Here is a 25338-nt window from a genome sequence, read left to right as displayed (position 1 = left end):
ACAGTATTTGCAAACAGGGTGCAAAACTTGGTTACCCCAAAATCCTGCCGACTACGCCAATTGTTTTATCTTGGTAGAGTAATATATATTGCTCTACTGTCCCTATTGTATTATTAATATGTAGCCTTAGAATACCTAATCTCACAGACTTACCACTGTATATAACTTATCCCCACCTTCCCTTCTATATCTATAACCTTAGGCAATTAGATGTAGTAAAAGACAAGCAGGAGTTAAGTTACACATAAAATAATGTATTACTGATAATATTCATAAATAATAACAAAATGCAAAGTACATTTGAATATTGGCAACCATACAACCTGATAAAATGGTGATGTGTAATTCAGGTGGCACACAGACTTGCAGTTACTTAAAATGTCTCTAGTTAAGGCATCGTTGGTGCTCAGCTTTCAGCCACATGTCTGTTCAATATGGCTGCTGAGCTGTGCTCTTCATTGTGTTGTCTTCATCATCACAGGTTAGCAAGAGAGATGCTTCTTCATCATATGTGGGTCAGTCAGAGATGCTTCTTCATATGTGAGTCAGTCAGAGAGAGAGAATGTGGTTGAGCAAGTACATTTATAGATGTTCTCTCCAATTCCTAGAACCAATAGGACATCATGGTACTTAAAGGCCTCTGAGACAAGCCAATTCCAAACAGCCATACCTCAGACCAATGGGTGAAATAGAACATCTTAACACCTGCCCCCAAACCATATATTACACTAACCTGGCTTTGTGTGGGGGATGGGAGAAAAGACTTTAGCAAAGAAATGCTCATCAAACTGGTTTAAGACACATCCCCAAATCCTGTCGTAAAATTACAAAGAAAAGTCGTAAACATGGGGGATAAACAAGAATGCCTCTCACCAAGGTACCACTAAATTACATTGGTTTGCCTAAATTATAAATAAAGACATACAAAACATTTATCAAGTTATATGCAAAATCCTACATCACAACAATTAGTATAGATATATATTTTTTTAATTGAATTCGATTTATTTTTTTGCTGTTTTCAGCTAAATATTTTCAGTAGAAGAAAATGTGGTACATTCCTAAAGTAGTGAATGTGTTTCTTTTTTTATTAGCATAAACCTGATGCTGTGGGCATGCTGAAGCATTTTTATTTGTCTAATGTGTAAAAAAAAGTCACTTTGTTATTGTTATTGTGAAGTTTTGCTACATCAGAATCTTTCTAGTGTCTCTTAGAAGAGATTTTATTTTATTTTTTTACTCTACTTTCTAATGTTTCTCCCCACCCTTATTCTAATCTACTTATCCAGGCGAGATAGCAGCGACTACACTTACAGTCCAACCCATTAACCGACCCCGGGTGAGGCCCCAGTTCCCACTGACAAAATGCCTCACAAATGCTTTCATTGCCCTCTGTGACAACAGAACTGCCACAATCTCAGAATCAGTACATGCAAAGCAGATGTTGGCTGTTTCATGCCATTTTAGTAGACCTGTTTTACCACAAGATTGTATTTTGTCAGGTGTGTGTCACTTGTAGATATTCATGTGTGTTTATTTCATTACACAGTGCCAAGACTTCATACACACAATGCATGATTAGTCATTTTGTGTTTTCAGCATCGACACATAAGCAGGTTTTGACCCAAAATAATCTTTAAATGTAGCACTTGAGTTTTAGTTGTGCTGCCAGTTGCATTAACAAAACATTTAGAATTATTATTTCTTTGACTAAAAATGAAAAATTACTGGTGAGAGAGAACAACATGGAGCAGAAGTGAATTGTTGCATACTTTGTTGTTTGCGTGTGTCATGTTTTAATTCCTCTTTACTCAATTGTGGTTACATATGTAAAATAAGATCATAAGACAAGGGAAAAAAAATCAGACGTGACCTTCCCACAAGCATGATCAGTGTAGCACTGATTAAAGGCAGCATTCTGCTTTAAATGTCATGGGGTGTCCATCAGTGTCCCTACACTACCCGATGACTTGTTTGATTAATGCAGTAGCTGCCACACAGTAATTCTCCTTTGGATCTGCCTTATTTAATCACATTAATACTGAAAGGGGTTTTCATTTTTTTCTAGCTTACCTGTATTGCGACCCTCATAGCTGTGGATTCCGCTGTCTGACCTGTTATAATTAAGTTTCATGTCTGCCTGTGTCCCCACTGCTTCTGTAATGGTTCAGAGGTGCCATTAGTCAGTGCAGTATTCCTCACTCTCCGTGTAAATTCTGTTTGCTGTTGCGACCCCCAAGGCCTAATTATCTAGTACAGGTACACTAATACCACAGAAATCCCAAAGGTAAGGCCATCAATCTATTCTTTTATACAAAACGTTAAGTGGAAATACCTTTTAATTCAAGGTTCAGGGTACATTCTAGTGAGCCATTGACCTTTTAAAGATTTTTTTTTTGGCACCAGTTCATGCAAAGTAATATATTACACTTGATTTTCTTTACTTATTAATGTTTTGCAGATATTCAATTTAGGTCTCCTTAATCCCATTTTTTTTTTGTCAAGGAATTGACATCCGCGAAGCAGACATTTCAGAACACATCAGAAAGAGGCGCTGAGATGACTATTGATTACTGCTACTTGCTGAAGTGATCCGAGATTTAAGATGACTGCAAGATAATATAAAAGAGTCTCTTTTTTTCCCCCTCTGTGGGATTACGCAGTGGAGTTGGAAACATTTGTCTCTCTTTATTTTGTTTAATTCTCTTCACAGCAGAATACTAGAGTGAGCTCTTACATTGCTAAAGTCACCCTACAAAGTGTATATGTGGAAGCAGTGCCCACATAGATATAATTTAGGTGTTCATATAACATTGGTGATTTTATTATGTGTGGACAGTAACTGTACTGTTCTGATTATGTATACTGTAATGCTAAAGGAAAATAATGAACCCCAAATCATTACACTAATGATGCACATTGGTGTATACCAGGATGCTAATAAGACATGCTGTATACAGTACGTGTGCATGTATTCCCAGCTGTGGTAGTCTGGGAGGAAATGGAGCAATTCCATGTTTTTGACTTCCTTTGTACCTCTTTTACTGACCGCCCCGAACAGATTATCTAAATTGTGGTCTGCTCTCTTTTGTACATGCATCCACTTAACTCCTTGCTTGGTTAATTTAATTGAGTTCATGTTGAAGATAACGTTCACATAGCTGCCTAATGGATACCTTTGTGCGGACTTTATACAGTAATGTCAGTAGGTTCACGGTGGAGTCCGCACTCCCTGGCTGCATGTGAAACATCCTTGTGCCTCAGCTGCTCTGATCAGGACCACAAAGGCCGATGTCACAGAAGAGTAACTAAAGTTTGACGTTACGTTTAGCACATGGTTCCTGCATCTAATTTATGGCATATCTGGGGGTCTGTGTCCAAACAGTCAGTCACACATTTGTACCGCCAGTCATATTTGGAAGTTAATTTGAGCTGAAAGGGTTTTTGAAACCTGAGTGTCTGCCTAATCGTCCTTTTCTTGTCTTTGAGGCTCAATTTGATTTCACCATAGGTAGTTTGCAGTCTGTGCATTGTAGATAATGGAGGCTTGTGGCCTGGATGAGCGGGAAGCAGTGAGGAGGAAGAGGAATGAGGTTGGAATCAAACCTCTTGAGTGCAGATGTGAGTTAGCATATTATAAACCAACCAGGAGTGCGTTTTAAGAACAGACTCTGAGGTGAAAGATTTCTGTTGCAGGTCTGAAAGTAATCATTTAAATTTCGAGTAGACAGAAGCTGTCAGTAAAGCAGTTCAGATATCTGTTGGTGTTGTGAAGCAAGACCACAGTTTAAACCAACTTTGTGGCCCAAATGATTTTCCGAGAAACCTTACTAGCAGGTGCTGTCCGGTTAGTCCACAATTTTTAGTTATTTATTTATTTGTATGGATTTTATTGATTTTAATAACAATTAACATTCCCTACAAATAAGTCAAGCTTTACAAGACTTGATTCAAAACAAATCAACCCCCATCCTTGAGAAAGAGACCTGGGCCAGCAGATTAAAAGATTAAGCTAGTAAACAGACAAATTAATAAATAATTGAGAAATAAGTAGAGTAAAAAAATAGGAAAAAAGAGGAGAGAGAATCTGCTTCCTCAATTTAAAAGCTTACTCTATAATGTTATTGATTAGATCCTGCCAGGTTTTGAAAACGTTCTGCAAAGATCCTCTAAGTGAGAATTTGATTTTTCTCCAGTTTCATATAGTATAAAACATCAGTTGCCCGATGACTTAAAAGAGGAGAGTTAGGATTCATCCAGTTTAGCAAAATAAGTCTGTGTGCCAAAAGTGTAGTGAATGCAATCGCAGTTTGTTTGTCCTTCTCCACTTTAAGCCCCTTAGTAAGCCCACAACACACAGCTGTTAGTGGGTTACGAGGGATTGGGACACCAAGGCTGTCTGAAAGGCAAGATAACAATTATAATTCGGTGCAGGCTTTAAAGATGTGGCCCAGTGAGGCTGGAACTCAATTGTAATGTTTGCAGGTTGGATCTCGCCCTGGAAACATTTTGGACAGTTTTAAGCGAGACAGATGTGCTCGATATATAATTTTGAGTTGAATACTTGTATGCTTTGCGCATATGGAGTTTGAGTGAATTCTCTGCATTGCTACCTTCGACTCCATTTCTGAGATGTTGAGTGAGAGATCCTTTTCCCAGTGTACTCTTGGATCTTTGAAAGGGAGGGACTGTAAAATGGTTTTATATATTACAAAGATGCTGACTTTGAGTCCTCAGGACTGATTAATATTTTTTCTGGCATAGAGGTGGGTGGGAGGTGAGCAAAATCGGGCAGGTTCTGTTTAACAAAGTTTCTAATTTGAAGATAGTGAAAGAAATGTGTTGCTGGAAAGTCCGCCGTTTTTAAAGCTTGTTTTAGTGGTTAACGGATAACAGAGTAGAAGATATTAAAGATTGTACACCAACCTGAACAAAAGGTGTGCACTTCTGCCTTCACTTTAGTCCTTTACTGTTGTTGTCGACTGCACTGCAGCAATAATCAAATATTTCTGTAAGCTGCATGTACTTTTACTTACATATTTTTTACTGATCCGGTAAAAAATAGCTTGTGTCTGTTTATTTCTTTTTTTGTGTGTTCCTTCAGGTTTGCTGTGGCATTTTCCAGTGAATTAAAAGAAGCAGCAGCCGCATTTTGGGTATGAATTTTTAATTCTTGTATAATTTATAGAATTTGAATTGAGTTTATAAATAATTTATTAAAATAATGGTTCTTTTGAAACTGGACAGTCCTGAAGGACCTGGTGAAATTTACTTATTATCTGTTCATAGATTAACAGCTAGATTCAGCTTCTAGGACTGCAACAGTACAAGAAGTGAGTTGTGTTAGAGTTACATTTGGTAATTGTATTAGGTAAATGCTAGGACCACAGTGGAAATATAGTATTTTTATAAGTAGAAAGTTTAGACTTATTGATGACTAGCTGTCCATCCTGGCTCTGCCCGTGTAATAATGAAACAGGACAAATTTAAAAAATCAATAAACAAACAGGCATCGCTAGCTAAGCGGAGGTGAGGTCTGCTCCAAAACGTGGTGAGAGGTAGACTGATTTAAACAGAGGCTGGCGTGTGAGCAAGGAGGGCCCTGCCTGCTGCCCACTCCCCACTCCTGATGTCACGCTTCCCCCTCCCCTAAGCCCACAGCCTCTAGTGCGAAATAAATCGGTCCTGCAAGCAAACTATGATCCTAAGCAAGAGGACAGAAGTTGCAAAATCAACCGGAATGTTCAAGCAAATTATAGAAAAAAAACCCGATCTAAATCCGCTAAGTAGTTCTCTCGTTAAAAGCGGACAAACATACAGATGTTGGATTTTATATACAGAGAGATGTAGTGTTACATTGGAATACTGCAGGACAGCCTCATACAATGTTTTTATAATGACCTAAAATAATTGTATACGTTTTAATCGTTTATTGTTCTGCATTTTAAACTTTATCTAGGGTGTCAGCATCAAGATGGTCATTTAAATCTAGTAATGTCCTTTTTTTAGGTTCATGTGGTCATTATAGTATGAATAATTGTGTGAGCTAATCAGCCTACAACATGGCACCATCATTAATGAGTAGAACTACTTTACTTCAAGACATCTGCCTGCCTTACCTGAGAACCTCTGCTCGTGTCTGCGTGTGTGTGAGACCCGTAGAGGTCATTTTAGGCTTAGCTCATTGCTAGTTTAATGTACAGTGGAACCTCGGGTCACGAACGTCTCGGAACTCGTACAAATCGGGTTACGACCAAAAAGTTCACCAAACTTTTGCATCTGTTCACGATCACACACTCGGGTGATGAACAAGCCTTCCCTTTCGGTTCGTATGCGCCGATAATTTCCAAACATGTTCAGTCTTTCCCTGTGCATTCCCTGTGCAGCAAGCAAGCGAGTGAGTGAGAGAGCGCGAGAGAGCGAGCGCAAGAAGGCAGTTAACGAATGCACCGGGCTTGTTTTTAAAGAGACTGCAAGGTTAGTTTTCTCTGTTAAAGGTTTTCTCAGTGTTATTCAATGTTTTTACATTTAGTTTACTATTATACTGTGCATTCTATGGTATAATTAACTATTTTTGTGCTTAAAAATCTTTAAAATAATATATTTACATACAGCTTGTACGTTCCGGAATGGATTAATTTTATTTACATACAATCCTATGGGGGAAATTACTTCGGGTCGTGACCCGAAGTTCCACTGTAAATACATTCAAGTGTGTAACAGACGCCAATTACATAATTAATCAGCTTAAATAAAAGAGCATCGGTCATTTCTTCAGGTTTTCTCATATGCTATTAAATTTCTAAAATTCTAAAGGGACAGCTTTAGGAACTCCGGATGATAGCCAACGCAACATTTTTGCAGAAGGCTTTGTACCTGCAGTGGAATATATTCAGTTTTTGCTGTGTGTTATCCTAAGTGAATTAAACTCAGTTGTGGTTTGATTTTTTTCTTTTAAAGAAAAATATTAAAAAATATTTTTAAAAAATCAATTAATCGTAATGAGTATTTATATAAAAGCAATCAAAAACTGGATGGTAAGAAAGCTCAATGCACAATAATCTTGGGGGGCAGGAAACAGTCAAGTTTGCAATATTATAGAAAAGCAGTGTTAGTCACTAGCATTGAGTAACTTTAAATAAAATAAGAACAATTTTATATTAGAGATTTGTAAAGTAACGTTCTAGCAGTGATTAAGAGAGTGACTTAACATGTAACTGATGCAAAGAAGGAAAAGAAGGGTCTCCTCAGTCACCACCTCTGAGATGGAAATGCAGCTCAAAGTACTTTCATGAAGAACTAATCAGAATAACTAAAGCTGTGTTCCTTGAGCTAATTAGAAACATGGCCAGGGTGTGTCTGGGTGATATTTGAGACATCCATCTGTATGCCTAACCCACCACATCTAGTTTTAGTGTCCTGGGTAATGGATGCTTATTGAGGACCAGTCCTGTTGGCTTTACATAAAATTCACTGTTGTTGAGTGGCTAATGGATTTCTTCAGTTTACAAAAATTTACTTCTTAGTGACCAATATGTTTTGAAGCACAAATAAAACACTTTTTAGCGTCATAGTGTTACCTTGCTTATCCATGTTGCCTTAATCTCATCCTTTACAAAAGTTAGTCACATTTTGTTTTAAGACTTGACTCTAAAGTACATTTGTAAGCAGGCGAGACCTGCAAACACAGCTACATTTACCTCGTAAGTGGTCAACCACTACGTCATTCAGCCTAAACCCTCTTTCTTGTAGCACCCTTACATTTCTTAAATTACCATTCTGTGATAACACTGCATTGTAAAAATGCATGAATGTTAATCATCTCTTAGTTTAATTCTAATTTATGGCAATTACAATGCAAATGGCCTAAAAGGAAGCTCACTTTCCAAATTAAAAGCAGTAAAAGGCTGCAGTAAAGGATACATTTTCTAGCATATTTTTGTCATTCTTGTGCTGTCAAGTTTTATCATTTAAAAAAACAGGGGTGTTGAACTCCGGTCCTGGAGGGCCGCAGTAGCTGCAGGTTTTCATTCTCACCATTTTTAACTCCTTTTCTCTTCATTTTAATAGCCGTGTTTTTAAGGATTCAGTCCTCTGAATTGATTTGTTTCTTCATTAAACGACAGCCAAACAGAAATGAGATGTGAAACGATCCAACAGACGACCAGCTAAATTGGAATGTCAAACTCCAGCCAGTTTTACTCCAACCAGTTTCTTAAAGAGAAGCCAATTCTTGCTGTTCATTAAAGACGTTATTGAATATCAGTACTTGTTGCTGCTCTCATTGTGCCACAGCAGACTGTTGATTTTCTGTTTCTTCTAAGACCTCCGTCAAGATTTTTTGGTGACCTGAGCAGACCAACATGACTGAGACCTTCACCTTTCTTTATTTTCAGGTGAGCTGCTCATGTTTCGTGTCTCATTATTGTTTGGCTGCTTATTAAGGAAAACGAAACAACTAAGGGGTCTGAGTCACGTCAATTAACACGAAGGCAAAACAAGTTAATCAGTAGCAGAAACGGCTCACTAATGAAGAAGATGGTTAGAATGAAAACCTGCAGCCACTGCGGCCCACCTGTACCGGAGCTGGACACCCCTGAGACAGAACATTAGTTCAAATGTTGGCTAGATTTTTATTGGTCTTTTCTAAGTGATCCACGAGGTTTGTTTGTATTGGGGTCCTTTAACTTTAATTGTGTGCAGAGTTTTCTTTAAACTTTTTAACGCCTTTTTTGCTTATGGTAAACTCTGTAGTGAATATCATATTTAACTACTTAAACTTTGACAGCTGCTACTATACCTAAAACCTGTTTCATACGCCACGTGTTCTGCTCTGTCAGCTAATGTTTATTTTTTTAAGACAAATGTCAAACCTCCTTAAAACATCAGTGGATTTTAATTCTGATTTACCATTCAATCAAATCTCTGGTATTGTAAGATGCTGTGTGTGATGAAGTGTCAGATTAAGCATATGTGACTTTTGTATGAAGTACATTTTCGGAATTGCACTGCTGGCTTGTCCTCTTTCTTAAATGAAGAGTTAACGAGCTTTGCAGTGCCTATTTGTAGATCCATTCTACAGAGTTAACACTGATTTGGAGGTAAACCCTCTGTGGTGTTTTTAATAAGTTTATTAATATTGATTTTATTCAGTTGTTTAACAGGCTTAAGGTTTGTCATGTGATAAGTATGAAATACTTCATATTTTAATCCACCTTTTAATCTTAAAGCCCCTCCACAGGAATAAAATATATGTTCAGGCTCAAGGTAAGGTCTTCAGTGACGCCATTCATGCTTGCACTTTTTGCTTTAGTTGCATGTGGGGTGGTGGTCTTGTGTGCTTTTTGCATTTTTCATTTTGCAGTGTGATGAAACCCTTTTTTTTTTTTGCTTGACGTTTGTCGTAAGTGGATTTTGTCATAAACCCTAAAATGTCGTTGGAATGTGAATTTTATTTGCTCCTATTAACCCAGCATGCAGAATTCTCCCAATGGAATTAAAAAAGAAAAAAACCTTGTAGGTGTATGTATAGTTTTTATTTTTGTCTGGTGTGGATCTGGGGGTAATTAGAATTAGATTTAGTAACTACCACTCACCGTGTAACATCACAATACTTGGGTCACAATGCACTATTTGCTATTTCTTAATGTTTGTAATTCAACTCTGTGATATTGGAGTTTATTATTCCCTTAAAAGTTAGAAGTCAAATGTTTGCCTATAGAGAAATAACAATTTAATAAACCTAAACACGAACAGAGCCTTCAGCATGAGAATCTCTGCAGCACCGCTAACATTTGCATTGTGCCTTCAGTGGGAATGTAAAAACATTTTCTGAAATAAGTAACGATTAAAATGCAATTGGAGCTGTGGACATGAAACCTGCCCTGACTGTATGTAATAATGTTATTTTGTTTCTGAAAACGTGCAGCACTCTCCTGTATTCACCCAATGTGTGCAAGTATAATAAAAGTGTGGCAGTTGAGCTTATGAGTCCTGCTTTGACAAATCTGCTCAGTCTGTGCTTTGTGTTGTCAGTTTCACAGTGGAAGTGACTTCACTACAAGAACAGGGTTCATTGTAGTGATTGTTTGCAGTAGATAATTGAACGTATATACTGTGTAATATGTGTGTGTGTGTGTACCAGCCACAACATTAACACCCCCAGCCTAATATTGTGTATATCTCCATCAGGCCACCAACACACCTCTGATCCATTGAGGCATGGACCCCACAAGACCTCTGAAGGTGTCCAGTGGGATTTGGCACCAAGACGTTGTTAGCAGATCCTTCCCCTCGGCAATATCTTTTCGTAAATTTAACATTAGCTTCCACCATTACGCTGATGACACCCAGCTCTACCTCACTAGCAAACCTACTGTTTCCTTTCCACCCTCCTTGCTTATTGATTGCTTTGCAGAGATCAAATCCTGGTTTTCTTCAAGTTTTTATAAATGAAATAACAAGTGACAAAACTGAGGTTCTCCTCATTGGTACAAAATCGACATTATCCAAAACTGATCACTTTTCCTTTGTTATTGATAATTTCTCTGTCTCCCCTTCCCCACAGGTGTCATCCTTGACAGTACTTTGTCTTTTCAGTCCCACATCTCCCGGTCTGCATATTTCCACTTGCGTAACGTTGATCGTATTCGCCCCTCCGTCACTCCCCACACCACTGCTATCCTTGTTCATAGCCTGGTCACTTCTCATCTTGATTATTGCAATTCCCTTTTCTTTGGTCTTTCTCGCAAATCTCTTTATAAGCTTCAACTGGTCCAGAATTCAGCTGCCCACCCACATCATTACTAGAGCCCCCTCTATTCACCATATCACTCGTGTCTTGCAGCAGCTTCACTGGCTTCCATTTAAGTTCCACATTCAATTCAAAATTCTTCTGTTAACTTTTAAGGCTCTCCACAACCTCACCCCTCCATCTCTGTCTGACCTCCTCCATGTTGCCATTCCCTCCCACACCCTTAAATTCTCTTCCTCCATCCACTTGGCTGTCCTCTTCGCCCATCTTACCACCATATCAGTTGCTCTGCTCCCCAGCTCTGGAACTCACTACCATTTGACTCACTTTTCAAATCTAAACTTAAAACGCATTTGTTTAAGACTGCTTTTTCTCTTTGACTACAATTGCTTTGTCGGATTTTAAATTTTGTATTTTAGTTTTGTTTATAATGTTTGTCTGTGGTGGGCTAGTGCCCTGCCCAGGGTTTGTTTCCTGCCTTACACCCTGTGTTGGCTGGGATTGGTTCCAGCAGACCCCCGTGACCCTGTAGTTAGGATGTAGCGGGTTAGATAATGGATGGATAATGATTGTTTTATCTATTGTTCAGTGTCCTTGACTGGTGCCTACGAATAAATAAAATGTATTATTATTAAATTACCAGTAACTCATGGATCAGACATTTTCCACCACATCCCACAAATGATTGATTGGATTGAGAGCTGGGGAATTTGAAGGCCAAGTCAACACCTTGAACTCTTTGCCATGTTCCTCAAAGCATTGCTGAAGAAATTTTTCAGCATGGCAGAGTACATTATTCTGCTGTAAGAGGCCACTGCCATAAGGGAGTAATGTTGCCATGAAGGGGTGTACGTAGTCCGCAGCAGCCTTTAAGTAGGTGGTACTATCAAAGTAACATCTACATGAATGCTAAGACCTAAGGTTTCCCAGCAAAACTTTGCCCAGAGCATTACACTGCCTCTGTCAGCGTGTCCTCTTCCCATACTGCATCCTGCTGCCCTCTCTACCCCAGGATGCATACATACATACATCCAGCCGTCCACATGATCTAAAAGTAAATGTGTATCATTAGATCAGGTGACCTTCTACAATTGCTCCATGGTCCAGATCTGACACTCATGTGCCCATTGTAGGCGCTTTTGGTGGTGGACAGGGGTCAGTATGGACATTCTGACTGGTCTGTGGCTACGCAGCCCCATAGTCGCCAAGGTGCGACGCACAGTGTGTTCTGACGTTTTTCTTTCAAGGCCATCACTACTTTTTTCAGCAATTTGAGCTACAGTAGCTCTTCTGTGGGACTGGAGCAGACAGGCAAGCCTTATCTCTCCCATTTGAATCAATGAGCCTTGGGCACATTGACCCTGCTGCTCGTTCACCAGTTGCCCTTCCTTGAACCACTTTTGTTCAAAACTAACCACCACACAAGACCTGCTGTTTTGAAGATGCTCTGACCCAGGTGTCTGGCAGACTCACTTTGGCCCTTGTTAAAGTCCATCATGTCCTTAACAATAATAATAATACATTTTATTTATATAGCGCCTTTCCCATGCTCAAGGCGCTTCACAGAATCTTAGAAAAAAACAGCAGGGTATATGGAACATTGGATACAAATGCTTTCCTGAATAGAACAATGAAACAGATAACAAAGCATTAAATAGAATAAAGGACAATAAACCTGAGTAAAATACTAAAAGAAAAACCTAACAAATAATCTAATTTGTGATAGACACACACATTATCCTGAGCACCTGGACAGAGAGGTAAACTGAAAGAAAGAGCAGAATGTTAAGTTAAGTTAAAAGCCTTCCTGATCATCCATTATCCAACCCACTATGTCCTAACTACAGGGTCATGGAGGTCTGCTGGAGCCAATCCCAACCAACACAGGGCACAATAAGGGAAAAAACCCTGGGCAGGGCACCAGCCCACCACACACACCAAGCACACACACGGGACAATTTAGGATCGCCAATCCACCTAAGTTGCATGTCTTTGGACTGTGGGAGGAAACCAATGCAGACACGGGGAGAACATGCAAACTCCACACAGGGAGGACCCGTGAAGCGAACCAGGGTCTCCTAGCTGCGAGGCCATGTAAGGACTCTTGCAGCCGAGTTTTGAATCAACTGGAGCTGTGATAGAAGATTAGAAGGGGCACCTGCCAGCAGTGAGTTACAATAATCGATGTATGATGTGATAAAAGCATGGACAAGTTTCTCAGCATTAGAAAAGGAGAGGAATGAGTGAACACGGGATATGTTACGGAGATGACAGTAAGAAAGTTTCTTATTATGCTTTATGTGGGCAGGAGGAATCAAAAATGAGACCAAGATTCCTTGCATCAGAAGAAAGTGTGATGAGATCACCGTCAAGATTGACTTATTGCAATCAAGGATGGTCGGGGGCTGTCAGTATCAAATGCAAGGTAGGGACCAACCCCGGGTGGAATGCCAGATTTCTTCATAAGGCATACACACACACACACACACTTAAAAGTCATCATTCTTTATAGACTGCATGTCTTTGTGTAATGAGGATACAAGTTGTCAGGCCTGGGAACGGACATGAGACTAAGGAGAAGTAAGGAATGGCTATATTTCGGAGTATCTGAGACTGAACCAAATACAAACAAGGTCAGAAATGTTTAATTTGAGACGGTGGATTTGGGTGGTATTGTGTAGTGTAGGATTTATTTTGTAAACCCACCTCATCGAGGACACAGCCTAAGAGAGGCAGGACCACCCACCCGTGTGGCTTTAGATGTTTGGGCAGAAGACACCATCCCACTACAAGGCCTTTCGCACACCAATGTTTAATCACACTGCTAGTTTTCATGGACTGTGGGAGGAAGCCACAAGTCTCCTTGGACCAAAGCCCATTGGCATAACTCATGAGACGACAGGATACTTTCAAAGGAATGGTTAATGAGCAAATTTTGCATTTTAAGGATGTACCGGTGAACAACTAGAAATTCTGCTCATATAACTGAGCTTAACATTTGCCCATCTTTCCTGCTTCCAACACTTCACCTTCGAGAACTGACTTTTCGTCTGCTGTGTAATTTATCCCACATCTTGACAGGTGACGTTGTAAAGAGATAATCAACTGTATGTTATTCGCTTCACCTGTCGGTGCTGTTAATGTCGTGGCTGATTGGTGTGTTTGTTTGTATATGAAGTGAAAGTAGGAATTGGTACAAATTATATTGCAGGATGTATTAGACATTGGATATGAAAATGTCTTGCTCATTGCATACCTGTTTGGCTTCAACTTTGTTGAGCTTTTATTTAATTCCAGAAATAAATCAAGGTATTACTGAAAGACTACTTTATTCATTTTAAGCCATACATCAATATAAAATTTTTATTCTGGTTTTTGTTACAGAAAAGGTAAGCACAGATTGACCAGGCCTTGCAAACGTTAATACCTACTAGTCAGCTTGGGTACCAGAAAGTCTGTGTTAAATTTGGGCTCTGCTGCTGTGTTTTAGTTTTCTTTAGATTTCTGTTAGTTGGCGACTCTAAATACAGTAAGTCCGCATAAATAGGTGTGGGTATATGCTCAAGTGTGCCCCGTGGTGGTCTAGCATTCTACATGACGTTAGCTGTATGTTTCATGCATATTCCCATCTGGAGGTGCTCAGACACCTGTGATTCCATAGAAAGAAAAGGAAAAAGACTCACAAATGGTGAAATTGTATCAGGACTACAAGACACATCGCTGTGTCAGTAGCCTTTATGTGTAAAATCACACCAGAGCTGTCGAAAGGACATGTTTGGGAAGAAATGAAGGGGAATTATTTAAGAGGTGGGGTGAAGGTAAGTAACTTTTCCTTCCGTTCTTTACATCTGCTAATTATTGTTGTGCGAACTACAGACGCCACTGTTGAGGCAAAGGGATGAAGAACCAGGTTTCTCTGACTGCTCATGCTAAAGGTTAAATGTTGTTGAAGATAAACATGGTGACCTTTTAAAAGATTTGAAAATGTCACAGAATGATAATTTTATGCATCATTCCAGTTTCCAGCAACCAGACAAACAAAGTGTGACCCAGGAATTTACATCTTTGCCAGAGTTGGATGGCTGTCTAATCTAATGTGAAGCATTTTGATTTTATATTGACCAAAAAAAGGAAATAGGGTAGCAAGATGGGTCGTCTTCACATAAGAAACTGGCAGGGGATCGGGGATTTTTTTTGGATGTATGCTTAGACTGCATGCAAAAGGTGTCCATGTTGTGCACTATGTAATATAATAAAGCAAATTTTTACAGATTTGCAAAACATTTTATGTGGAATTAAATGTTTGCCATTCTTTAATTCTGTATTCTGTTTTAAAAATTAAGGAATCGAAGCTAAAGTCTGCCCATCCTTCAAGATGTCAGAATTCCTGCAGAGCACAGGTAACAAAATGTTACTGACTTTTCTTTCTGAAAGTGTAATTATTCATTTATATGTGAAAATATCTTATCAAGTTCACTAATGCGTAACTGCCCATTACATCAACATGGGAGCAGTGAAGCATCATTTCTTAATTGGAGATGAATTCTTAAGTTTTATTTGGAATCCTGCTTTATGAAACGTGCGCATGTTTATCTGTTACTATGTTTATTATGAAACATCTGGACAGTGCAGTAGGCTTCAGACAGTTGTGCCCAGTTTCCATTTCGATTGGTGCGAATGCCTGTGTGCGTATAATGTCATCGTGGACTGAAACGCCAAGGCAGTGATTAAGTTTCTTTGATCGATCCATTCATTGACTTCTGTGAACTTGTTCTCAGTTTCATGCAGACTCCAAATAATATCTTAAAACATTTCCTGTCTTTCTCGCCGTATGTCTATATTGTTGGTGAGTCTGACTAGTATTACGTAGTCAACCAGGGGCCATTACATATTACAACATAAAAAAATGAAGCTTCTCTTTTTAGAAAATCGCTAAGCAGTACGTCTGCGGTGGGCTGGCACCCTGCCCGGGATTTGTTCCTGCCTTGCACCCTGTGCTGGCTGGGATTGGCTCCAGCAGACCCCCGTGACCCTGTATTAGGATATAACGGGTTGGAAAATGACTGACTGACAAAATAGCAGGTTTCCATTTTTCAAATTAGCCTGTGCATTTTTGCAGTGCCAGTATGGTAGTGACTATAATGAAAGCTGCTTACTGGTGTTGACTCGTATTTGCTAGATCAGAGGTCCTCAACTCCGGTCCTAGAGGACCACCGTGGCTGCAGGTTTTCATTCTGACCCTTTTTTTTAAATGAGTGCCCTGTTTGTACTGCTACTACTGTATGTGCTCTTTAGGTTTTCTTAGACCTGGGTTCTGTGGTGGCCTTTTGATTTGCTCTGCACTCTCTTTTCCTTTGTTATCCTTGTCTGTCAATGTTGGTGTGACACAGCCTAAGTTATTTGAACAAGTCCCAGTGAAAGTGACAGCAACATCCAGTTCAAGTTGTTCACAGTTTATTGTCAAGTCTACAACATACAGTGAAATTTTTCCATTCATGTAGTCTGGAATTTACAGTTCACATGTTGATGGTTTTGAGACCAGACAGAAAGGCCAGCTTCTTTAGACATCTTAGGAAGGAGGGGGGTGAGAGATGAATAGATACGAAAGGCGCTATATAGTAGAGAGAGATTTAAGAATGGGCCCCTGTAGTTAATGAAGTTCTTCTGTTGTTTAACGTTTACCTGTGGTACGACACTAAGGACATCTTATACACACACTTGCATATGCATAAAGCTAATGTAGGGATTGCCATTAGCTATAGTATATAAGCCATTGCCATTTGAAAGAGCCCTCTGTGAGAGCATTACAGCTCTTCCATAACATAAAGTAGTAACTGTGATTCTTTAAATCATAATAAAATGGGAATGGAGGTGACCGATTTACATTCTGATTGGACTTCTCCCTTTTGTCTTGCTCAGACTTCCATTATAGCTGCATAAGAATTTCCAAGTCGGATTTCTGCCATGAATGCAATAGTAGCCCTTTGCTGTGATTATCTGAAATGGAGCAGACATGTACCGGTAATTTAGGTTAGGTTCTGTCAGGGTTGCATTTGAGAACCCTATTTGTTTGGTCGTGTGTGTCATCTTGACAGACAGGCTGAATGGTGCTCCTGTTTTGAAAGGGTTTTTGTTTTCGTCTGATGAGCATCTCTTCGCTGGTTCTGTTTTTGTCTCTTTCCTATGATATGCGTTTTAACAGTAGCAAAAAAACCCACACTGGTTATGACGGGTTAGCATGACTTGTCTGACCCACAGACATGTTGCTCTGGTTAACTCTTGAGCAGCTAAGATTAACTGTTTTATTGCCAAAACCTTTAGGCTTACTTTGGCCAACTACCTTTAGGGTTACTTTGAGGGTAAATTTAAAAGCCATAAAGTGTTTACAGCCTCCTCAGTTTTTGTTGCACTCTGATTGGGGAGCAGAAGTAGCATGACTTCCAGATTGTCCACCATTAGTAAATGAACGACATTATTCAGAACCTTCTGTTGCTGATTTTTAAATTGAGCCCTGTGAGGTAGTTTTCATTCTCAGTATATCACGCTGCACAAGTGTCATGCACCTCCGATTAATAACCCGGCAAAGCAGAGCCATTTGTCATCAGCCCCCCAAACCAGCATGAATAATGCTGATTGCTGCCTGTGGCCAGACACTTCTTGATAAAATATAAATGGGACAGCTTTATAATAAGAAAGACATGCTATTTAAAACTTGTTTTTCTACTAATGTGTTAAAGGTGTTTTTTAAACTTCTGTGCTGATGTAAAGGTGAGAAATTATTCAAACAGTGAAAATAAATGGGCCATCCGATGTCTTTGCCTATCTAAATTACAAGCCACAAACAGACAGAGAATTATGCATTACGGGTTATTTGTTATCAGCAGTTGCCCGTTATTATTTACCCTGTCATTCTTCCTGACACGGATGAACTTTAATATTTTCTTTAATCATTGTTTCTTTATGTGTGGCCTACCTTACTTTTGTATTTGTTATTGTATTGTTATACTCATCACCATTTAAACGTTATTGCATCAAGAACCGCTAATGTCTTTAATAATCCTTTTGACTTAGTAAGAGCTGAAAGCATCCAATCAGTGCTACACATGTCAGTTTATTAAAAATCAAGTCATGTTGTGTGCAGTTGCTAAAAGGCATTATTGGCAAAAAAATTTTTACTAGATAAAAACGTTTAACGTTCAGCCTGATTGATAGATGCCGTTTAGATTGAGTGACATTCTGTATTTTCAGCTTATCAATTTATCATTGTATAATGCTCTTTGTTGATTAAGACACTGAGCGTGTAGACATAGTAACAATACAGTATAATACAAAAACTATAAAGTATTAGACATTGCAGAATTTGCGTAAATAAATATGGATGATAGCTGTGTGTGGTCTTTGGGACGAAAAACAAACCAAAGACTCCCCAGCAGTTTTATTGTATTGGTGAACTTGCAGAGGTGTCAGCTAAGTGGGTCGTATCTCGTTCAAGACAGATGTGTATTTGGGAGCTGCAGTGGCCCAAATTAAGTGGGACATGCTGGAACCGGTCTCAGGCAAACATATGGTAGCTCATTGTGTGAACGTATAGCGCGTGTGTACCACATAGCTGAGTTTGTCTGCTTGGGTTCAATGACAAATGAGGTCCATACAGGCACCGAAAAAATGTTAAAGTGCCTGTATTGCCATCTCACCAAATGCAAGTCACACTTGTACAGTATAAGCTACTGTATCCTCCGTAGAATTCACGTCAACTTCCATGGTTGTGGTTGAGCATGAGCAGAGTGGACTGCTCTATACACGCACACACACACGTCTTTCATTGTAAGAACTGAGGTGCATGAAAACAAAAACCTCCTACGATGGGCCATAAGAGAAAAATAAATAAATTACTAGATGCTATAAAGTCACTCCAAGGCGGGAAAGCAGCAGGCCCTGATGGCTACCCTGCAGAATTTTACAAGAAATTCTCCGCTCAGCTACCTCCCCTCCTATTAGCAACATTTACAGAAGTCAGAGATAACCAATCTCTTCCTCAAACCTTTCGCCAAGCACTAATCACTGTTTTTCCAAAACAAAATAAGGACTTATTACAATGTGCATCATACAGACCAATTGCACTTCTAAATAACAACGTTAAAATACTCTCTAAAATCATAGCTAGAAGAATGGAGAAAGTGCTCCCCTCGGTAATATCAAACTGGATTTATTTGGGGCCGACACTTATCTTCAAATCTTCGACGCCTTTTCAATGTAATATAGTCACCAACTACATCAAATACCCTAGAAATATTATTATCATTGGATGCAGAAAAAGTATTTGACATGATTGAATGGAAATACCTTTTTACTACATTGGAGAAGTTTGGGTTTGGCCCGAACATTTGTGCATGGATTAAATTACTGTATACTAACCCAGAAGCTTCAGTTTGTATTAACAACATTTGCTCAGACTACTTTAAACTAGATCGTGGCACTAGACAAGGATGCCCCTTATCACCGCTGCTGTTTGCAATTGCCATTGAACCACTGGCAATACATTGCTGAAATACTGATCACATAAAGGGGATTATCAGAGAAGGACTGGAACAGAAAATCTCATTATATTTAGATGACATGGTAATGTATATATCGGACCCAGAAAATTATGTGCCTGCAGTCTTAATAGCACTCACAGAATTTCAAAAGATCTCTGGTCTCAGAATTAATCTGAATAAAAGTGTACTCTTTCCAGTGAATTCTCAAGCATATAATATTAGATTAGATACCCTACCTTTTATCATTGCAGAACAGTTTAAATTCCTAGGGGTAAACATCACACGTAAACATAAAGCTCTATAGCAACAAAATTTCAGCGTCTGCATGGAAAAAATTAAACAAGACTTGGATAGATGGTCAACCCTTCATCTCACACTAGCTGGAAGAATTAACACTGTTAAGATGAATATTCTTCCTAAGCTCCTTTTTTTATTTCAAAACATTCCAATATACATTAATAAAACATTTTTAGGCAATTAAATTCAACAATAAACTCATTTATTTGGAATTCAAAACATCTACGCATCAAAAGAGCGACCCTACAAAGACAAAAGGCAGAAGGTGGCATGGCTCTACTTAACTTGTAGTTTTATTACTGGGCAGCAAATATACAGGCGATAAGAACCTGGACACAAATAGAAGAACATGCACAGGCATGGACCGCAATAGAAGTAAAATCCTGCAGTACTTCTTTGTATTCCTTGCTCTGTGCTCCAATAAATACACGTTATCGGCAATACACAAATAACCCAATTGTGCTCCACTCACTTAGAATCTGGAACCAATGTAGAAAGCATTTTAAGACGGAGAAGCTTCTATCTGTGGCACCTCTGCAAGAGAACCACCTCTTTTAACCTTCACAAACATATGCAGTTTTTAATATCTGGAAAAAATCTGGAATAAACTTACTTAGAGATCTTTATATAGACAACGTCTTTGCATCCTATGAACAATTACATTCCAAATTTAACATTCCAGCTACACATTTCTGTCACTATCTTCAAATCAGGAACTTTGTTAAGCAGAACCTTCCAGATTTTCCTCATCTTGCACCCTCATCCATGCTGGAAAAATATTGCTCAATCTCAAGGTCTTAGACTCCACCTCTACAATATATAAAATCATTTTACAATCCCTCCCTTTCAAAGATCCAAGAGGACACTGGGAAAAAGATCTCTCAATTAATATATCAGAAAAGGAATGGAAAGTAGCAATGCAGAGAATTCACTCGAGCTCCATATGCGCAAAGCATACAATTATACAACTCAAAATTATATATCAAGCACATCTATCTTGACTAAAACTCTCCAAAATGTTTCCAGGGCAAGATCCAACCTGCGAACGTTGCAACCAAGTCCCAGCCTCACTGGGTCACATGTTCTGGGCCTGTACCAAATTAACGTCATTCTGGACCAAAATTTTAATTACATTTCAGACAGCCTTGGACTCACAATCCCTCCTAACCCATTAACAGCTGTGTTTGGTGTTCTTCCAGATGGGTTTAAAGTGGGGAAAGACAAACAAACTGTGATTGCATTCACTACACTTTTGGCACGCAGACTTATTCTGATAAACTGGAAGAACCCAAACTCTCCTCTTTTAAGTCAGTGGGAAACTGATGTGTTATACTATTTGAAATTGGAAAAAATTAAATACTCAGTTAGAGGATCTCTACAGACTTTTTTCAAAACATGGCAGGATCTAATCAGTAACATTTTAAAATAAGGTCATGAAGCACAGAGAATTTATTAATTTAGGTATGTTTACAAGCCTTAAATTTTACACCGTTTGGCTTGCTCTCTCTCTCAGGGTTGGGGATTGATCTGTTCTTAATTCAATTTCTCTTTTTGTAAAAACTTGATTGCTTTGTATGGATTGCAATAAAATTAATAAAAAAAAAAAGAGAAAAATAAACTTCTGGAGGGTCACAGTCGGAAGACAGAAATGAGCAAATCAAATAGTCTGATGTAAACGAGAACTTCCTTACCTTCTGCATTGAAACAAGGGAATAAAAATCTATAAAGGTGATTATCACAGAGAGTATGAGTCAGAACCTACAAAGAAACCAAGCTTGGTGATGTTGTGGTAGAAATCAACATCTATCTATTATATAAAAAAATCCTGCGATGAGTTGAGACTTTGGCCATGAGATTTTTTCAGTCAGTCACTCCCTCCTCTCAACCATAGAAAACCACGCACTTGGTACTCTCACCTCTCATTCTGTGTGACAGACACAGTTCCTGCTTTCTTAGCTCTTATAAATTTTAATGTTTTCCTCAATTTAACCTCCCAATTAAAGAAGAAGTATTATGTCCAAATCTTATTGAAGAATTTCATTACGAAGAGTTATCAACAGAAGAAATGAGTACACAGGCAATCCTAGCACCGAGAAACAAGGACGTCAAATGAATTAACATGAAAACTGGCGATTGGTTACATGGCACATTGGTTAAATGCGTATCAATAGATTCTGCTGAAACAGTTGGTAGTGATGGTGCGGAAGATGAAAACATCAACTTATCAAGAATATCTAAAGGCGTTAACACCGTCCAGTCTTCCACTGGCCGAAATACTGTAGAGAGAAGAATGTATCCAAGAAAGGTAATGTAGTACATCTTCCACAGATAACATTAGAAACCAAAGGAGCTCCTGATATGCCATTCATATTAAAATTTTAATAGTTTACCATTAGAATAGCTTTTGCAAAGACAATTAACAAATCTCAGAGCCAAACATTCAAAAAAGTTGTTTTTTTAAATAGAGAGAAAGAAACTAACATGGCAGTTATACGTTGTGTTGTCACAATGAAAATCCAAACACAGAATGACAATTCAATGCGATATTGATGAAAAGTTAATTCAAAAAATAGTTTCTACTGAAATTTTTACAGTAAAAGTGTAGGTTTAAAAAGTTTTTGCATGTTAATTTCAAAGCCAAACAGAATGAAATCATATTATGCAACGAATAACTCTAACACAAGATGAAGCGTAATTTACTTTCAAATTATTATGTTTTACTATTTTTAACATGGTTAATTACTCGCTGTAATGTAAAATAGTAAACTGTACATCCACATCCCCATATGCGAGCAGCATAACTGCAAAGAGGCTAGAGCGTAACACAAGCAAGGGGGTTGGCAAGCAAACCGTGCAGGGGCAAAGCCCCCAAATCTTAAGAAAGAAACTTATACTCTAACAGGACAAATCGGTAATCAGGCAGGAGAAAAGCTGTACATCTACTCTCCAGCTAATGCTTGAACATGGAGCATTCATCTACAGCATGATCAGAATGGTCACATATTAAAGGTGTAGGTCTATTTTATAAACAACTGAATTTATGTAACAGTGTCAATCAGTGCACACATTTACTCTGCTTGGTTAGTTGGTTTACACCCAAATCTGTATTTGATAAAAGTCTATTTTGATACATTCTGATTCTTCTGACCAGGCCAATGGGACGTCGACATAACACCTGGCTGCGGCAGACAGATGGTCATTTCCATAGGGTGAGAATGGACTGCGTGTCTGCAGGATCCCGAGCCGTTTCCTCTCTATGGTGTGTGTGGCAACACGCTGTATCAGTGCACGCTCCCTGACCTGACCTGACCAATTGAGCCACCACCCTTGAAATGTCTATGTATGTGACAACTGTCCAGACTTGTTCAATACAGGTCATCTGATCTCTTGGGCATCCTTCAGTACATTTTGAGGATTACGTTTTGGTCTCTGTTGTTCACTTGACCTGTATCTGGTTTCCTGATATGCCTGGAACAGGTTTCTGACATGTGTTAAACCTTTATGCTATTTCTTTAAGACAAATGCTATGTTACCCTAAATGTATTCTTCCACAACGTTATCAAATGTTTCTCTATATTCAGTATTTAGTTAAAACCGCTAAAAAGACTGTTAATACAGCGAGACCTAAAACATTCTTTTCACCGTTTCGTGTAATCACTCCACAGACCACACTGATAAGTCTTTTGTCTGCCAACACAACAAAGAAATGTTTTGTAATGGAATGCCTCTTACCCCAACTGTTGACGCCCCTTGCCCCCTCTTTTGATGCTGATTGGTCATTTTATTACATTTAAGTTTAGCACGTTTAAAGAGTGGCCCCAAATCGAAACATAAGCTACTTGAGCTGCATGTAAATGAAGTGCAATACGTTTGCTTTGCTTTTAGTTATATTACGCGATCTATGGATAGGAATTAAAGTACAAATTTGTTTTTTTATAGAAAAAAATTGTGTGGCGTACTAAAAGCAGGAGAACAATTACTTGATATGTTTTTAATCGTGACACGATAAAACTGTGCCATCATTAAGCGCACCACATGCATATGCATTACATTTCAGTTTCGTTAACACGTTTGATTGCATCCATAGATAAATGCCTAGCAAGACGAGAAAGCATCAAAACAGATCTGAATCTCAATAGTTACAAATAATAAAATCATTTTCATATAAACCCTGTGTGATGTCCGGCAGGGCAGAGATAAACCCTGTAGTCTTATCTGGTAGGGAGGCCAGTGTAGTGTAGATGCACAGTGGTGAGGGGGGCTGCCTCCCAAGAGTATGTGCTCCCCCAACACACTTCCTGAGCCAGTATGCTAATTCATGCGCCTGTAGGGCATGTTGGGAGTTGCGGTCCTGTGGGGTGGCCCTGTTGGGCTCTGTGGGTGCAGACAAGGGGAGCTGTCCCTACTTTCAAGGGCTTTTGCCTGACACGGAAGTGCTTCCTTCTTGACACCAGGCGTTTTCCTGTGTCGGGCATAAAAGGGGCCACCTGTGCCCACTCAGTAGTCAAAAGCCGGGAAGAGGTGGGTGAGACTGCTTGAGAGGTGTAGAAGGAGAAGCTTATTGCTTGTTGTGCACTCTAGAAGGAAGGAAACTGAAGCCCTGGAAGCATTGTGTGAAGTAAATGTTTTCTATTTGAACCCAGGACGCCCCCTACAGACCACACCTGTTAACATGACAATTAACATTCAACAACAACAACATTTATTTCTATTGCACATTTTCATTCAAATAATGTAGCTCAAAGTACTTTACATGATGAAGAAAGAGAAAAAAAGGACAAAGTAAGAATTGAAATAAGAGAACACTGATTAACATAGAGTAAAAGTAAGGTCCGATGACCAGGGAGGACAGAAAAGACAAAAAAAACTCCAGACAGCTGGAGAAAAAAATAAAATCTGCAGGGGTTCACAGGCCACGAGACCACCCAGCCCCCTCTAGGCATACTACCTAACATAAATGATCAGTCCTCATTGTATTCAGGGTTCTCATGGAAGGACTTGATGATGACAGTCATGTGGACTGCTGGCCTTTAATCCATCAGTGTAGGGACATCACGGTGCTTTGATCAGGTGGTGGAGGCACAGATCACCACCACAGAAAACCAGTTCAGTTGACAGTAGAAAGAAGGAAAACAAAAAACAATTAAGTGCAATCCTGGAGAAAAAAAACCTCTAAGAGTCCACTGTCGTTTATAACAACCACCTGACTGCTTTCGCCCTCCTCATCATTCTTCATGAGCCTACAGTGATGCCAACACCTGTATGAACTACAATCAAATAAAAGACGTAACTGGAATCCTAAAGTTCCTCACCAATTTCTCTCATTCCATTCCCAGGAGCAGCAACTTGACACAGCTGTAGTTGTACCAAGGGCTGAGGAAGAAAAATCAATTCTCTTCGAATCCAACACAACCCCAGAAAGAGCATCCTGTTGGGCCAACTGTCACTCACACATTGTAAATCCGTCGCAAAGATGTTCAAGTTTCATCGATTAACTGGGCCCTTATGGGAGTGTCGGTGACAGTGTCCTGCAATGTCTTTTCAGGGTTGTTCCCTGCTTGCCCTGCACTCCATGTTGCCACCTCCTAGAAAGCCTTTCAATTATTAGATTTAAAGGCTGAATGAAAAAAAAAGATAACTGTCAAAGCATTCAAGATGCTGCAATGTGTTAACAAATGTGTGTAGCTTTGATGGGCACGGGATTCATGCTTGAAAGTTTCCCTTTTTTCAGTGCTTTTATAGTTTCCTAAT

General features: G+C 39.1%; 1 protein-coding gene across 2 annotated transcripts in view; it reads left to right on the top strand.

Annotated features, from left to right (window-relative positions):
- Nucleotides 1–25338, top strand: part of glt1d1 (glycosyltransferase 1 domain containing 1) — an 80357-nt gene that overhangs the window by 18947 nt on the left and 36072 nt on the right. For both annotated transcript variants that reach the window (XM_039772083.1, XM_039772084.1), the window contains 3 exons: nucleotides 5105–5156; nucleotides 9231–9267; nucleotides 15097–15153. In XM_039772083.1, the coding sequence (XP_039628017.1) occupies nucleotides 5105–5156; nucleotides 9231–9267; nucleotides 15097–15153 (146 nt within the window). The remainder of the gene's footprint in view (nucleotides 1–5104; nucleotides 5157–9230; nucleotides 9268–15096; nucleotides 15154–25338) is intronic.

The sequence above is a fragment of the Polypterus senegalus genome, chromosome 12 (genome assembly GCF_016835505.1).
Source record: "Polypterus senegalus isolate Bchr_013 chromosome 12, ASM1683550v1, whole genome shotgun sequence".
NCBI lineage: Eukaryota > Metazoa > Chordata > Cladistia > Polypteriformes > Polypteridae > Polypterus > Polypterus senegalus.
Note: the sequence above shows the minus strand (reverse complement) of the source record. Positions and strands in the feature narration are given on the sequence as shown.